We start from the raw sequence: 17161 nt of genomic DNA on the forward strand, positions 1-17161 counted from the left end.
AGGTTGCCCCTCAATCTTCTAAATTCCAATGAGTCCAGACACAAACGACTCAATATATTCTCATAAGGCTCTTCCCCCACCACCCACCCCATGCCCAGGATCAGCCTAATGATCCTTCTCTGGATCGCCTCCACTGCCAGTTTAGCTTTCCTTGATAAGAAGATATGAACTAGGATCAGAGGATGGCAATTCGCCCCTCAAGCCTGTGCTGCTGTTACATACAATCCTATCTCAGCTTCAATTCCATTTTCCTGCTTGATCTCCATAACCCTTCAACACATAACTCATTCAAAATCCACCTCCTCCTTCAATTTATTCACGACATCCATGACACTCTGGGGCAGTGAGCTCAAGAGATTCATGACCCTTTGAGAGATGTAATTTTTCCACATCTCTGTTTTAAATCTGCTACACCTTACCATAAAGCTACGACCTTTCATTCAAGATTGCCCCACATGAAGAAGTATTGTCTCAATGTCTACTTTGTCAATTCCCTTCAGCGTCTCATACACCTTAATTACTGTCCCTCTCATTCTTCCAAATCTCAGACAGTATAGACCTAAACTGCTCTTATGTTCTTATGGTCTCATTATCTGCTGGACTTGTATGCTAAATTTTAATGATTTATATACAAAGACACCCACATCTCTCCATGCTGAAGCTTTCCATAGTGTTTCTCCATTTAAATAATATTCAGCTCCTCTATTCTTTCTGTACAACCTCTCATTTTACAATGTTACATTCCACGTGCATAGTTTTTGGTCCATTCGCTTAACCTGTCTATATCCCTGAGCAGACACTTCGTGTCATCCTCCCCGTGTATTTTTTATCATTCACAAATTTGGCTATAGTACATTAACTCTCCTCATCCGAGTCCTTAACATACATTGTAAAATAAATAATAAGTAATCAAGGCCCCTTAAACCTCAAACATTCATGTGTTATGTGATGCAAATCCTGAGAAAAGAACAGTTCAAGGGCCAGATAGTGGAAACAATACCATATTGCCCAGAGTGAGTACTCAGCTGATGTGCAGAAAGTTCGAGCGAGCAAGGGATGTGGCAATGGTAGAACATGCAGGAAAAGCTTCTGGCAAGCTTAAATATTTATCGAAGGTTTGGGAACATGAGTAAGAGGCAAAGCCCATGGACGCAGTAAAACGGAGTGAAACAATGGAATGAATGGACTGTGGGTATTGATACTGGGTATGAAAATGACTTTTGGTGCAGAAAACAATCCAACAAGCAGAGGAAGAGCCTCCAAGAGCACGAGAGGAAGTTCTTGTAGTAGCACTTATGACGGATGGAACAGTGCAAGCAAAGATCTTGGTCTGAACAGATTACAACAAATACCAAAGCAGAATCTAGGAAGAAAACTAACACTACAAGTCCTCATGATCACAACGCTTTAGTAATGACCAGAAACATTGAGACTAAACTAATAAGGCAGACAAAAGAAATTAGTTCAAGAGAGTTTGGAGTTTATTCTGAGATACAGATAACAAGCAGCCCATGAGATAACAAGGTGTAGAACTGGATGAACACGGCAGGCCAAGCAGCATCATAGGAGCAGGAAGGCTGGCATTTCGGGCCGAGACCCTTCTTCAGAAATGGGGGAGGAGAAGGGGGTTCTGAAATAAATTGGGAGAGAGGGGGAGGCGGATTGGAGATGAATAGAGGAGCAGATAGGTGGGGAGGAGACAGGCAAGTCAAAGAGGCGGGGATGGAGCCAGTAGAGGTGAGTGTAGGTGGGGAGGTAGGGAGGAGATAGGTTAGTCCAGGGAGGACGGACTGGTCAAGGGGGCAGATGAGGTTAGTAGGTAGGAAATGGGGGTGCGGCTTGAGGTGGACCTAGGAAAATGATGCTGTTCTAGCCACATGGATAAAAGTATAGTTCAGTAAAGCTAAAGTTATCATAGTCTCAGAGGAGCACAGGGCTGATCTCTCATTGGAGAAAGAGATAATTGGCAGTGGTTTAGTCACCAGGCCTCAGATGAGGGGAGAGGTTGTGAAGGAGAGCTTAGCCAGTACAGGAATTGAAGCTACACTGCTGACATCACTCTGCATTACAAACCAGCCAACCAGAAAACTTAATTAACCTGTCTGCCATATTTAAATTAATAATTCAGGATATTTAGGCTTGTTGACGAAACGATTAATCTGAATAGGACCCTGACTGCACCAAATTACAGTTGGTGCAGGCAATTGGGTGGAGTGGGCAGGTCATTTTAAAGAGGCCTACATGAGAAGCTAGAATCTTTCGGCAGCACGATGGCTCAGTGGTTAGCACTGCTGCCTCACAGTGTCAGGGACCTGGGTTCAGTTCCACCCTTGGATGACTGTGTGTGGAGATTGCACATTCTCCCTGCATCTGTGAGTTTCCTCTGGGTGTTCTGGTTTCCACCCACAGTCCAGAGATGTGTGGGTTGGGTGGATTGGCCATGCTAAATTCTCTATACTGTCCAGGGATGTGCAGGCTAGGTGGATTAGCCATGGGAAATGCAGGGTTACAGGGATAAGGTAGGAGGTTGGACCTGGGTGAGATATTCTTCAGAGGATTAGTGTGGACTTGATGGTCTGAATGGCCTGCTTCCACACTGTTGGGATTCTATGATTCAAAGGTGCTCTGCATGCATCAAGGACATGCCTTTGTCATCTCTCCCTTCTAGTTAGCACTGCTTGCTTGAGAGAAGCGGGCTGTACCCACTGTACACGCGCTCCACACTGTTGCATCTTCCTCACACTAAAACCCCAGGGTTTACCCTCTTGGCACAGCCATGTTCTCCTTCAGGGTCTTTCCTGCAGCCTGGGCAGTGTACACTATTCAGTTCTGGTGCTGGCAGGGGTGATGGTCAATCAGATTGGCCCGCTGGCGGCTGGAAATCCCACTTTTAAGCATCTAGCCCACATCTGGCATGTTGTGGTTGACAGGCAGGCTTTTTTTTGACACAAATCAGCTTCCAGCTGACTTCCCTCCTGGGGTGCAAGCCGTCCACTACAGTGCAGTGAATGTATAGTGTAGAGGATGTACAGTTGAGTGGGTGTATAGGATGGATATCGCATAGGGAACACACAACGCAGCACTGCGAGCACAGAAGCTGTACAGTATTGCAGGTATACTGCCCAGTGGCTGCACAGGGTAGTGTGCAAAAAATGTTTTAATGGTCCAGTGGGTATATGGTACATTTATGTACAGTGCTGAGTATATGGGGCTCTGGACACAGCATGGAATATTAATGTTATACTCTGCATGTGCAGTACTACCAGCAGAAGGTGGAATGAGTGTAGAATGAATGCCCTAACAGCATAGTACTTTGGATTACTTTTACCAAGAATTTCCACCTTCTTGTGACTGTACAATTGCCCTCCCTTCCCATGCATAAACGCATAAGCCTCATAATTCAACCTCCATCCTCATCCTATTACCACAATATCAATATAGGGGAAGGCAATGGCCGAGCTATATTATTGATGGACTGTTAATCCAGAAATCCAGGGTAATATTATGGGCCTCTCTGATGAAGGGTCTAGGCCCGAAACGTCAGCTTTTGTGCTCCTGAGATGCTGCTTGGCCTGCTGTGTTCATCCAGCCTCACATTTTATTATCTTGGAATCTCCAGCATCTGCAGTTCCCATTATCTCTAATATTATGGGCACCCAGGTTCAAATCCCACCATGGCAGATGGTGGAATTTGAATTCAATGAGGAAAACAGCCTGGAATTAAGAGTCTAAATGATGACTGTAAACCTATTGCTGATTGTTGGGGAAAACCATGAGATTCACTAATGTCCTTAGCCAAAGGAAACTGCCATCCTTACCTAGTCTGGCCTACGTGTGACTCCAGGCCCACAGCAATGTGCTTGATTATTAACAGTTCCCTGGGATGGGCAATGAATGCTGATGTTCTGTGAATGAATAAAAAAAACATATCCATTCACAAGTTGCACATTGATGACCTTCATTGTTGTGTCAGGGTCCGAAGGTCACGGGGACAAACTCCCAACTGTGACATTAAAGCTCTCAATCGAACATAAAAGTTTTCACAGCACAGTTCAAAGAGGATCAAGGGAGATCATCCCAGGTGTCCAGTCAGATTATTACCACATGGAAAGTTGTGAAATCTTCCGTGCGAAATCCGCTGCTATATTTCCCCACATTACACTTGTCACCAAACTTCAAAAATGCTGCATTTGCTGGGAAGGAACGTCCTGAGATTTACAATAAGGTGCTATGTAAATGGAAATACTTTCTTAACTAGTTAGCATCAAGAAAAGAGAGATTAAAATGGATTGAATATTTTGAGCTGATCATAATAACACACTTTATTCAGGTGCATGTTAAACTACTCACAAAATCAGTTACAAAAATAGTTTTAGATTGATAAAACAATACCACACAGATATCTGGATGCAGCCTGGATGGGCCACTGACAGGATACAAATCCACATTTAGCAACAATTGATTTCAATTATAACATTGTCAAAGGGGAAAATAAAATTGGGAAGTACCAACGTAGCATGCAGCTCCGGCAGCAAACATGCATCTGCGGGCCGGTATTGCAACGGTACCCAGGGGCTGGGACATAAAAAGACTGAACAAATAAAGGCAGGAAAAGCTAAAATACACAGAGCAGCATTATTTACAAAGCGCCCATTCGAGATGCAATATTTCACGATGTCGACCCTCCTGTACCAATCATTTCAGTTCAGATTTACAGCTTCATTTCACCTTCTGAACTGAAACCTCAGCTCCCAACTGTTTGTAAGCATCTGGCTGAATGAATAAAAACTTGAATTTATCTGAACAAAACTTTTGTTTTAAATCAAACAGGCTGCATGAACAAAACTGTGAAGGTAATTTTGATTTTGCTTAACCTCAAAATAATCCCCTTATTCAAGGCAAGCTGCGGGCAAATCAGTTGTTTTCTTTGAGCACGGTGAATATTTCAAGTACTTATTAAAAGTGAGGGATGAGTGATAACTTGTCACCTGAATTATCAAACCTAGAGCTTCCCGAGGGAGCTGTACCAGAACCAATAGCAGTCTGAACATTCCTTGACTCAATGTCACAAGAGCACCAAAAAGCCAAAATCAGAACAGCAGGCTTGAATTACAGAATTCCTACAGCATGGAACCAGGTCACTCGGCCCACTGAGTCCACACCAACCCTCTTAAGAGCATCCCACCCAGGCCTCTACCCAATCCCTGTAACCCTGCAATTCCCAAGGCTAATCCACCTATTCAGCACATCCCTGGATGCTAGGGGCAATTTAGCTTGCCCAATCCACATATCCTGCACATCCTCTGACCGGGGGAGGAAACTGGAGCACCTGGAGGAAACCCTTGCAGAGACAGGGAGATTGTGCAAATTTCACACACAGTCACCCGAGGGTGGAATCGAGCCCAGGTACCTGGTGCTGTGTGACAGCAGCATTAACCACTGAGCCACCTTCAAATAAATTTGCTGAAAATTGTTCATCCTTCCTCCAACCTCATCAGTGTGAAATTCTTTCTGAAGTGTCCATTTATGGGTAATGTTTCACTTGTCTCAGAAGTGAACATGTAGAAGCTGCTCAAACATATTGCGTACCAACTGCTCGTTGTTGACAGTGCGAGAGAAAAGGTTTCATTCTAGTCTTTGAAGCTGGGCCAGAATCCTCGATTTCCGAGTTGAGAAGTGAAGACGGTAACCCATCAGACTCCCCTTATCCCTTTTTGCATCAATAATCTGGCATGGAGCTGAGAGATTAAACAACCATAACAATGCTCTCATCGTAAAGAGAGGAACATTCTGTCTTATTTACAGTACTATCATTTGCACGATGGAAGTGGCCCTGGTAACCGGTGACGCACATTTTCTTCCCATTTTGCTGACATTGGTCCCTGAATGAACATAGAACATTACAGCACAGTACAGGCCCTTCAGCCCTCGATGTTGTGTCGACCTGTCATACCGATCTGAAGCCCATCTAACCTACACTACTCCATGTACGTCCATATGCTTGTCCAATGATAACTTAAATGTACCTAAAGTTGGCGAAACGCCTATGAGATCAGTTGCTAATTTCTGATTACGTCAAAGAACTTAAAACGGCAAATTCTACAAAGCCTATTTGGCCCTTAAGATCACCAAAATGTGACTTCTTAAACAAACGACTTAGTCAAATGCTTTGAGATCAGGGGATTTCTTTACAATCAGCAGCCTCTTCTATTAACCTGACTGTGGATCTTACTATACTCAATAGAACAGCCTTTACTATTCATGTATTAATGAATAAGTCCATAATCTTTGAAATTCAAATAACATTATAACACCATTGTTAGATTCCTCAATCAGTTAGTATGAAGAAGGAGCTGATAATAGATTGGCCGAACAACAACTGGGAACATGCTAAGAAATGCAAACACTGCAGAAACCCAGAAGAAACAGAATTCACTCATAGCAAAACAATTATATCCTTCACTAGCTAACAAATCATGCTCATCACCTATACAACTGCACTGCAGATTATTGCTAAATCCCCATCTTTAAAAACAAGTTTCTTTTTAAAATGAGCACTGGCCACAAATGTGTAACATGTTATAATGATTGTCCAGTTCTCTCCATCACACAATACAAGTTGCATTTTTGTACAGTTCATCCCTAATAATACCAGCACGTAGTTTTCACATAAAACCAAAGATGCTTAAAAACTACCATGTCCACTAGAATAACATATAGGAACCATTGGCATAAACTTGTGTCTTGCATCAGGGACACATGCAGAACCGGTTTTCAACTCGTGAGGCAAATTGTGTTTCATGAGGCTGTGAAGAGTTCCTCAGTTACTCTCAGAAGAACCACCTGAAAGCTTCCCCTCCACCAGGGACGATTACCCTCTACAAAAGAGAAAGGATTAAAAAATGTTAGATTAATCATGAGATATTGAAAATAAAACCTTTCTCTTAATGAACAGTCAGGAAATTGGAAGATCCACAAACTGACAGGCCACATTGTAAACATCACTGTCGCCAATATTACAGAAACAATCATGCCAATCTCTCCTGCACCACGAGGAGGATTTTAAAGGTTCCAAGAATCCCAACCAAAACAAGTGGAGGAGGCAAAAACAGGAATTGCTGGAAAAGCTCAGCGGGTTTGGCAGCATCCGTGGAGAGAAAACATAGTTAATGTTTCGGGTCGAGTGATCCTTCCTCAGAACTCAGATTCAAAGCAAGTCAAGGAGGATTGACCAAACCCATGGCCGCGTGCAAGGGAATGCACTGGATGTCAAACCAGAATTCCAAGCCACAGTTTCAGCATCCACTTGCTGAAAATGCACAGCGTGCCACAAACCCTGCAACTTCTCCGCCAACCGCTGAGTCGAAAGTTCATTTCAATGCTCAAGCGCTAAGTAAAAGGCACTGATCAGTCAGCGAGTGTGAAGTCAGGTTAACGTTATATATGTACTCAAATGATTCTGATGAAAGGCACACAGACAACAGGCTGGTATTAACTTCATGGTTTAATGACAGAGTTAGAACAACACTGAGGCAGGGAGTTCAAAATCCATCAAGGCAATTTTTGAAAGTAAATTAACACATCTGGGCTAACAGCCGAAGATGACGCTGAAAGCGTGCTGGGCTTTTGTAAAAATAAACAGAGTTCACTCATGCTATTTCAAATAGAGAACCTGCAACTCTATCCAGTCTGGTCACCAGTGACTCTGGGTCCACACACAGAGTGGTTACATTCTATTGCCCTTGGGATATGGGACTTGTGTGATTGTAAAACTCATTGGATGATAAAATAAAAATGATCCCCGACAGGGAGAAACAGCTGACGCGCTGGGTTTAATATTTAATAGAATGATTAACAACTTTTAATTCCTTCATGGGCTTGTATTTATTCCCCATCACTAATTGAAGTGGGTAGCATAGCTAGGACACTTCAGGGGCAATTAAAGTCAATCACGTTGCTAGAGGTCTGGAGTCACATAGGCCAGACACAGGCAAATTTCCTTCCCTGAAGGATACTAGTGAAAGATGGGTCATGACAAGTCCTACACAATTGCCATTAGAGTAGCTTGTAATGCCGGATTTTTTGTTTATTGAACTCAAATTTCACTTTTATCTATTGTGGGATTCAAATCCATACCCAGGCCACGAGACTCAGGACCACTTGCTGACATTACAGCTGTGCCAATGCCACTACCACCCCGACATACTCGAATCATTTTAGTTCATTACTCAATGTGGGATTAACTGGTCTGTGTCAATTTTTAGTGATTCACAGAATAAAAAGGCAGAAACAGGACATTTGGCTCAATCAAGAGAGGCAATAACCTAATGGTCTTATTACTATACTACCAACCCACTGTTTCGAGGACTTGGGTTTGAATCCCATCATGGCAGATGGTAGAACCTGAATTCAATAAAAGTCTAGAATTAAGAGTCTAATGATCATCATTGTCAATTGTTGGAAAAACTCATCTAATTGATGGTGCCCCTTAGGAAAGGAAACTGCCATCCCTACCTGGTCTGGCCTACACATGACTCCAGACCCACGCTGATGTGGTTGACTCTGAACTACCCTCTGGCAATTAGGGATGGAAAGTTGCAGCAACCACTAGAGAAAGGCAAAAGAGAACGAAGATAGGCCACCTGGTGTCAACCCTGGCACTGGAAACAGCAACAGCAAAAACAGCCCTGTTAACCCTACAAAGTCCTTAGTATTAACATCTGGCAGTGAGTGCCAAAATATTGAAGAGCTGTCTAACAGACTAATCAAGCAACTTCCTGACACAGTCATATTCATCGGATCATATGTTACAGACAATGTCCTCAACTCTACCATCACCATCACCATCCCTGTCCCACCAGCAGGACAGTCCCAGCAGAGGTGTCAGCACGGTTGTATACAGTCGGGAGGGAATTGCCATTGGAGCCTTTACCATTGACTTCAGACCTCACGAAGCCTCATGGCTTTTGGATAAACATGGCCAAGCAAACCTCCTATTGATTACCATGTACTGTCCTCCCTCGGCTGATGACTCAATGCTTCTCCCTATTGAACAACACTTGGAGGAAGCATTGAGGGTGGCGAGGGCACAAAATGTACTCTGGGTGGGGGATTTCAATGTCCACCACCAAGGGTGGCTCAGCAGCAGTACTACTGATTGAGCTTGTTGGGTCTTAAAGGACATAGCTGCTAGACTGGGTCTGCAGCAGTTGGTGAGGGAATCACCAAGAGGGACAAACATACTTGACCTCATCCTTACTAATCTGCCAGCTGCAGGTGCATCTGACCAGGGGATACAGGGGAAGACCACCCCCTGTGTTCCCCTCCAAGCCACACACCACACGGACTTGCAAATATATTGCTGCTCCTTTAGTGTCATTGGGTAAAAATCCTGGAACTCCCTTCTTAAGGGCATTGTGGGTCTATCGGCAATACACGGATTGCAGCAGGTCAAGAAGGCTGCTCACCACAACCTTCTCAAGGGCAACAAATGCAAACTTAGCCAAGGACACCACATCCCATGAGTGTATTTACAAAAACATCACTAGTCAGTGTGATCTATATGTCTCTGAACAGCAACTACAATACAGGATGATTTTTTTTCATACAACCACGTTGCTGGCTGGCCAGTACTTATTGCCTATCCCTAGATGCAACTGATAAAACTGAGCGGCTTGTTGGACCATTTCAGAGGGCAGGTGAGAGTCAACTACATGTCTGTGGGTATGAAGTCACATGTAGGACAGACCAGGTGAGGAGGGCAAATTTCCATCCCTGAAGCATGTTACTGAGCTAGATGGGTTTTACTGACAATGAGTGACAATTTGACATCAGTAAATTCTTAAATACAGATTTTTTAAAATTGAATTTTCCACCAACTGCGATTCAAACCACAGTTCCCAGAACATTACATAACCTTCTGGATTAATAGTTAGCAATAATACCACTAGGCTACTATCTCTCCCCATTGGCCTATTTTTGTCCTGCTTTTTTATGTACAACACATATCTGGGCAATTTTCCACACTGACAAGTAAATGTCAGTGTTACAGCTATTCTGGAGCAACTTGGCTATTGGTAAGGCCACTTCTGGAGCATGAGTCTTCAGTAGCATTGCTCGTGCTTTTGATAATGGAATGACAATAATTATGGTTGATTTTAATCCATCCATGAACCAAATATATCCGATTGGTAACAGTAGCCTTGATGAGGATATCATGTAATGTTTTTTTAAAAAACAGCACATTCTGGAACTGATCAGAAAGCAGCTGGTATTGGATAATGACCAAAGAATAAATGCACCTTTAAGTAGCAGCGATCATAATTTTATTGAATTTTACATCCAATTTGAAAGGGATAGGAGTGACAAGACTGGTGTTTTACATTTGAAATAGGGCATCTGTATGGGTAGAAAAACTGAGCTAGTTCAACTGAGCTGATATATTAGGCTAGGGGGCAGATCAGTAGAGAAATAATGACAAACATTTATAGGGATGTTTCAGAATATTCAGAAGTATATTCGTGCTATTAAAAAAAAATCCAAGGCGGTGACCCACAATTTGTGGTTAACTAAGGAAGTCTAGGACTGCATTAAAGTTATTAAAATAAACATATAATTGCACAAAAATGCTTGGCAGGTGAGATGACTGGTCAGAATATAACGAATGGCAAAGAATGACTAAAAGGTTACTCAGGACAAATAAGTTAGAGCAGGAAGGAAAGCTAGGTAGAAGCGTAAAATACAGGAATCAAAGATTTCTTTGGAGGTCTTAAATGGGAAGGAATACATAAAGTGAATGCTGATCCTCCAGGCATTGTACAGACCAGAAACAGACCCTTCAGTCCAAGAGATAATGGGGACTGCAGATGCTGGAGAATTCCAAGATAACAAAATGTGAGGCTGGATGAACAGAGCAGGCCAAGCAGCATCTCAGGAGCACAATTGTGCTCCTGAGATGCTGCTTGGCCTCCCTTCAGTCCAATTTGTCCATGCCAGACCCGACACCCCAAAACAACACAGTTCAATCTGCCAGCACCTGGCCTACACCCTCCAAACTCCCGCTCACGCATGTACCCATCCAGATGCCTTTTAAATGTTGTATCTGTACCAGCCTCCACCACTTCCTCTGACAGCTCATTCCATAAACACACCACCCTCTGTGTGAAAAATGTTGCCCCTTAGGTCCCTTTTAGAACTTACCCCTCTCATCTTAAACCTATGCCCCTCTAGTTTTGGACTCACCTCCCCTGAGGAATAGATTTTGGCCAGTCACCCTATCCATGCCCCTCATGATTTTATAAACCTCTACAGGGTCACCCCTCAGCATCCAGTGCTCCAGGGAAAATAGCCTCAGCTTATTCAGCCTCTCCCTATAGCTCAAACCCTTCAACCCTGGCAACATCCTTGTAAATCTTTTCTGCACCCTTTTCAAGTTTCACAACATAATTTCCTATAGCAGGGAGGTCAGAATTGTACGCACTATTCCAAAAATCTAATATTAGATTTTAAAAAATGGTAGATATAATGAATAAATATTATGCTTCAGTCATCACAATGGGGGATCCGGTAATAACTTGTAAATGAGAATACTGCAGGAATAGAGGAATTTAGTGCATTTATAATCATTAATGGATATGGTGATAAACAACTGTTATAGAGCTCTGGACGGTCTTCATCTAGGGTTCTGAAAAGAAGTGGCTAATGAGGCAGTAAATGCACTGGTCTTAATATTCCATGGAATTGTTCTGTTAGACTGGAAAATTGCAAATATAATCCTTCTATTGGGAAAGGGAGGAAAACAGAAAAAAGTATATTACAGGCCAGTTAGCTTGATACATGTCATAGAGAAATGGTTGAATTACCATTACAGAGACTTGGGTAACTCAGGGACACAAATGGTTGTTGGAAGTTCCAGGATTTAGATACTTTTAAAGAAATAAGGAGAGTGGACAAGGAGGCGAGGGAGTGGCATTGCTAGTCGGGGCTAGCATAGAAGCTATTGAAAGGCAGTTTGAGAATGATATGTCTACAGAGGCAGTTTGGGTTGAGGTCCAGAACAAGATAGGAGCAGTCACATCATTGGGCTTTTTATTAAACAGACCTCCGGATAGTTGCAGAGAAGTGGAGGAGCAGATTGGGAGGCAGATATTGGAAAAGTGCAGATGTCACAGGGTTGTAGTCAGGGATGACTTCAACATTCCAAATACTGATTGGAAACATTTTAGTTGTAATAGCTTGGATGGAGTGGATTTTATTCAGTCTGTTCAGGAAGGATTCCTGACACAGTATGTAGATAGACTAACATGAGGAGAGGCCACTTTGGTTTTGCTGCTTAGCAATGAGCCGGGCCAAGTGTTGGACCTGATGGTAGGAGAGCATTTTGGTGGTAGCAATCATAACTCTGTTACTTTTACAATAGTCATGAAAAAGGATAGGTACATACAGCAGGGTGAGGTTTATTATTGGGGGAAGGGTAATTACAATTCTGTTAGGCAAGAACTGAGTAACATAAAATGGGAACAGATGCTGTCAGGGAAGAGCACTATTGAAATGTGGACATTGTTTAAGGAATGCACACTGCTTGTGTTCAATATGTTTGTCCCTAGCAGGCAGGGAAGTTGTGGTCGGGTGCGGGAGCATTGGTTCTCAAGGGAGGTTAAACAACTAGTTAAGAGGAAGAAGGATGCTTATATCGGTTTAGGAAACAAGGAACAGAAAAAGCTCTAGAGGGATACAAGTTATCCAGGAAGGAACTGAAGGGAGGGCTTTGGAGAGCTATGTGGGGGCATGAGAAAACCATGGCAGATAGGAAAAGGATCACTGACCACAGTATAGTGCCACAAGATTGGAGAGAGGCAAACATCATTCCCTTGTTCAGAAAAGGGAATAGGGATAACCCAGGAAATTACAGGCCAGTTAGTGTTACGTCAGTGGTGGACAAATTATTGGAAAGGACTGTGAGAGATAGAATTTATGATCACTTGGATAGATATAGTTTGATTTGTGACAGTCAGCATGGATTTGTGAGGGGTAGATCATGCCTCACAAACCTTATTGAATTCTCTGAAGAGGTGACCAAACACATGGATGAAGGTAGTGCAGTGGATGTGCTATACACGGATTTAAGTGAGGCGTTTGATAAGGTTACCCATGGTAGGCTCATGCAGAAGGTAAGGAGGCATAGGATAGGGGGAAATGTGGCAGATTGGATTAAAGTTGGCTGACCCTTAGAAGACAAAGGGTGGTAGCGGATGGAAAATGTTCAACATGGTGCTCAGTTACAAGTGGTATACCACAAGGATCTGTCCTGGGTCCTCTTCTATTTGTGATTTTTGTAAATGATTTGGATGTAGGAGTAGTAGGGTGGATTAGTAAGTTCATGGACGATACAAAGGTGGGTCATGTTGTGAACAGTGTGCAGGGCTGTTCTAGGTTACAAAGGGACATCGATAGGATGTAGAGCTGGGCTGAGAAGTGGCAGATGGAATTTAACCCTGAAAAGTGTGAGGTGATTCATTTTGGATGGACAAATTTGAAAGCAGAATACAGGGTTAACGGAGAGATTCTTGGCAGTGTGGAGGAGCAGAGGCATCTTGGGGTTCATGTCCACAGTTCCCTGAAAGCTGCCACCCAGGTGGATAGAGTTATCAAGAAGGCATATGGTGTGTTACTTTCATTAATAGAGGGATTGAGTTCAAGAGCCGTGAAGTTATGTTCCAGTTATATAAAAGCCTGGTTCGGCCACATCTGGAGTATTGTGTCCAGTTCTGGTTGCCTCATTACAGGAAATATTTGGAAGCATTCGGAAAGGTGCAGAGGAGATTTACAAGAATATTGTCTGGAATGGAGGGAAGGTCTTATGAGGAAAGGTTGAGAGAGCTAGGGCTTTTCTCTTTAGAGTAACAAAGGATGAGAGGTGACTTGTTAGAGGTGTACAAAATGATCAGGGGTATAGATTGAGTGGACAGCAGAGGCTTTTTCCTAGGTTGGGGGTAGCTATTTTGAGGAGGCATAATTTTAAAGTGAAAGGAGGTAGATATCAGGGAGATGTCAGAGGTAGGTTCTTTATTCAGAGTGTGGTCGTGGCGTGGAATGCATTGCCGGAGACGGTAATGGAGTCAGTCTCATTAGGGGCATTTAAGCGGCTATTAGATAGGCATATGGATGATAGTATAAGGTAGGAGTGGATGATTGATAGACCTTACGTTTAGGGTAAAAGTTCAGCACATCGTGGGCCGAAGGGCCTGTACTGTTCTATGTTCTGTGTTCTATGATTATTAAGGAGGTTATAATTGCATTCTTGGCAGAACTCAAGGTAATAGGGCAGAGTCAGCATGGTTTTGAGAAACAGAAATCCTGTTTCACCAATTTTTCTTGGAATTCTTTGAATGAATAACATGCTCTGTAGATAAATGGGTGGGAGGGGTTTGTCTGTAAACATGCTATACTTGGATTTCCAGAAGACATTTGACAAGGATCCTCAATGATTACTGTGGAAAGTAGGAGTTCATGGTGTGGTGGATAATACTCGTGTGGATAAAGGATTGACTGGCTGGCAGAATACAAGGAATCGGAATAACAGGATCTGATGGAGATGATACACCAACGATGCCGACAATACAGAGAGGTTAGATTCGGACAAAAATCTACTGGATAGAGTATAATGTGGGAAACAGTGAAGTTTTCCACTTTGGCGGGAAGAATAAGAAAAGCAGAGTAATATTTAAATGCAGAAAACTCCAGAATTCTGAGGTATTCAGGTGTTCTTATGCATACGTTGTACAAGTTCAGTTTGCAGGAATAGCAGTAAATCAGGAAGCTAACTGATTGTTAGATTGCAACAGGAATTGAACACAAAAGTAAGGATGCTATACTTCAATTATTCAGGGCATTGGTGAGACCACATCTTGAATACAGTGTGCAATTTTGCTCTCCTTATTTGAAGCTGGGCATAAATACATTATAGGTGATTCAGAGGAGGTTTGTTGGATAGACATGTGGAATAAGCAAGTTTCCAACAAGGCTGGATTTGACAGGCTGGACTTGTTTTCACTAGAGTTCTGAAGAGTGAAAGGTGATTTGATTGAAGTTTATAATGTTTGTGACAAGATGAATATGGAAAGGATGATCATTCTTGTGGGTGAATCCAAAACTAGGGAATGTTGTTTAAAAAGTAGGGGCCGCCCTTTCAGAACAGAGATGATGGAAGTTGCACAACTTTGGAAAATGCCTTGGAAGCAGTGATGGTGAGCTGATTGATTATTTTTAAGGTGGACATAGATAGATTCTTGTTAGACAAGGGAATCAAAATATTGTGATCAACTAGAATTGTGGACTTAAGAACACAAACAGATCAGCAGTGACCCTATTATAAACTTGAGGTGCCACATGGCCTATAACTGTTACTAATTCACACACTTGTATGTGGCCTGTGCTGCCACATTCAACAATGTGTGCATGTATATGTCCAGGCCCCTCTGTTCTAGCAAATAACACAGTGTGGAGCTGGAGGAACACAGCAGGCCAGGCAGCAGCAGAGAAGTAGGAAAGTTGACATTTCAGGTCGGGACCCTTTTTTCTGAAGAAGGGTCCCAACCCAAAACGTCAACTTTCCTGCCCCTCTGATACTGCCTGGCCTGCTGTGCTCCTTCAGCTCGACACCGCGTTCTCTCTGACCCCAGCATCTACAGTTCCTACTACCCCACTGCTCCAGCAACCCCTTTATAACTGGGCCCTTTGTTTTATATTAAGTGAGAAAGGAACACCCAAGGAAAGAGAGAGAGATAAATAAAACAAAGAAGATGCAGAAAATCATCAAGGAAGAAAAAACAGCGGAGAAAAACAATAGCTATATTCTACCTCATGCAATGTTAGAGCAGAGTGACTAGTATAAATAATCATGGATTATAGATCTGAGACTAAGCAGTTTAGAAGAGTTAATGAGGAAACAAAACCAGGATTACCAATGAGTTAGACAAACTACAAACATGTTGGTGAGGTCCTATACAATTAAAGAATAACTAAATCCAAAGCTGAGAATGAATACGCCGCTATGTGAGCTTAATATTAAACAGTTTTTTCTATGATATTGTTGTAAAGAAGGCCTGAGCCAACAGCAATTTGTCCACATGGCTATTTTCAGATTTCATCTTCTACAATACTGTTTTGAGGTGCAAATCGATCATGCCAATTCCCTAATGGAATCAAGTCAAGATCAGCAACGTATTTGCTCCATAATATCACACTCCGGCTGATCAATGCTGCCAACTCAACTAATATCACCTCAAATCAGTCTGTTTGGTAAGGACACAGGCAATAAATGTTATGTACAAATTGTATGTAGACACCTTCCACAGCATCCAGTTTTAAGGACCATTCCGAAAATTAATTTTCACCAGTAACCTCATCTGCCAAGTTTTAAAACAAATTTAGAAGAATTTGAGTAATACATGGCCCTCTAACATAAAAACATATTAAATAGGACTAGGCCACCCAAACCATGACTACTGATCTGATTATTCCACATAACCACCTACCTTCAATAACCTTTCACAAACATGTTTATCAAAATCCTATCTACCTCTGCCTTAAACGTATTCAAACATTCTGCGCTCACTGCCTATTGAGAAAGACTGTTCTGTATACTCACAGCCTTCTCCAAGAAAAATAAGTCTTATCCATGTCTTAAATGGGCATTTATTTGCCAGATCTTACCTATTTCTTTTCTGCCACCTCCCTACATCTGCTTCACCAACGACTGGTGCTCGATGCAGTCCCAGGGTTAGAGATACAATAAAATCTGCAACATCTGAGTCAAATGGAGCTTTGCGATTTGCAAGGTGACAGTCACATGGCCTTGCAGCTGACAATATTGAAAACGAAAGGGGAATTAAAATATCCGAGTTTGTGTGGGAAATGCTCAGAATCTTTCTGCCTGTTGGTCAGATTACAAATTTAGGAGAAAAGTTATAAGGATTCAGAGCACTTCTTAATGAGGCTCTGAAACTATATATTTTCCATTGATCTTCTCACTTCCTGCTGCCTGGCCACCACAGGTTACACATTTAAAATGAAAAAGGTCAGGGTCTCATTGAGAAATGATACAGTTCTTCCAATTATCAACCTGGGGGTTTGGGTTATGTGGCAATTGGCAGGAGACTTC

At 42.5% G+C, this 17161-nt stretch overlaps 1 protein-coding gene across 10 annotated transcripts in view; it reads right to left on the reverse strand.

Moving 5' to 3' along the window:
- LOC125451058 (CXXC-type zinc finger protein 4-like) overlaps nt 1–17161 on the reverse strand; it is a 189635-nt gene that overhangs the window by 121471 nt on the left and 51003 nt on the right. For 3 of the 10 annotated variants that reach the window (XR_009443522.1, XR_009443519.1, XM_059643464.1), the window contains one exon: nt 4308–6878. The exons of 6 other annotated variants lie outside the window; for them this stretch is intronic. Coding sequence is in view for 1 of the 4 variants with exons in the window: in XM_059643464.1 (XP_059499447.1) it covers nt 6831–6878 (48 nt within the window). In the remaining 3 variants the exon portion in view is untranslated. Of the gene's footprint in view, nt 1–3818; nt 3906–4307; nt 6879–17161 lie in introns of those variants that run through there. One more of the 10 variants, XR_009443517.1, reaches the window with a different exon arrangement.

The sequence above is a fragment of the Stegostoma tigrinum genome, chromosome 3, assembly GCF_030684315.1.
Source record: "Stegostoma tigrinum isolate sSteTig4 chromosome 3, sSteTig4.hap1, whole genome shotgun sequence".
NCBI classification, from domain to species: domain Eukaryota; kingdom Metazoa; phylum Chordata; class Chondrichthyes; order Orectolobiformes; family Stegostomatidae; genus Stegostoma; species Stegostoma tigrinum.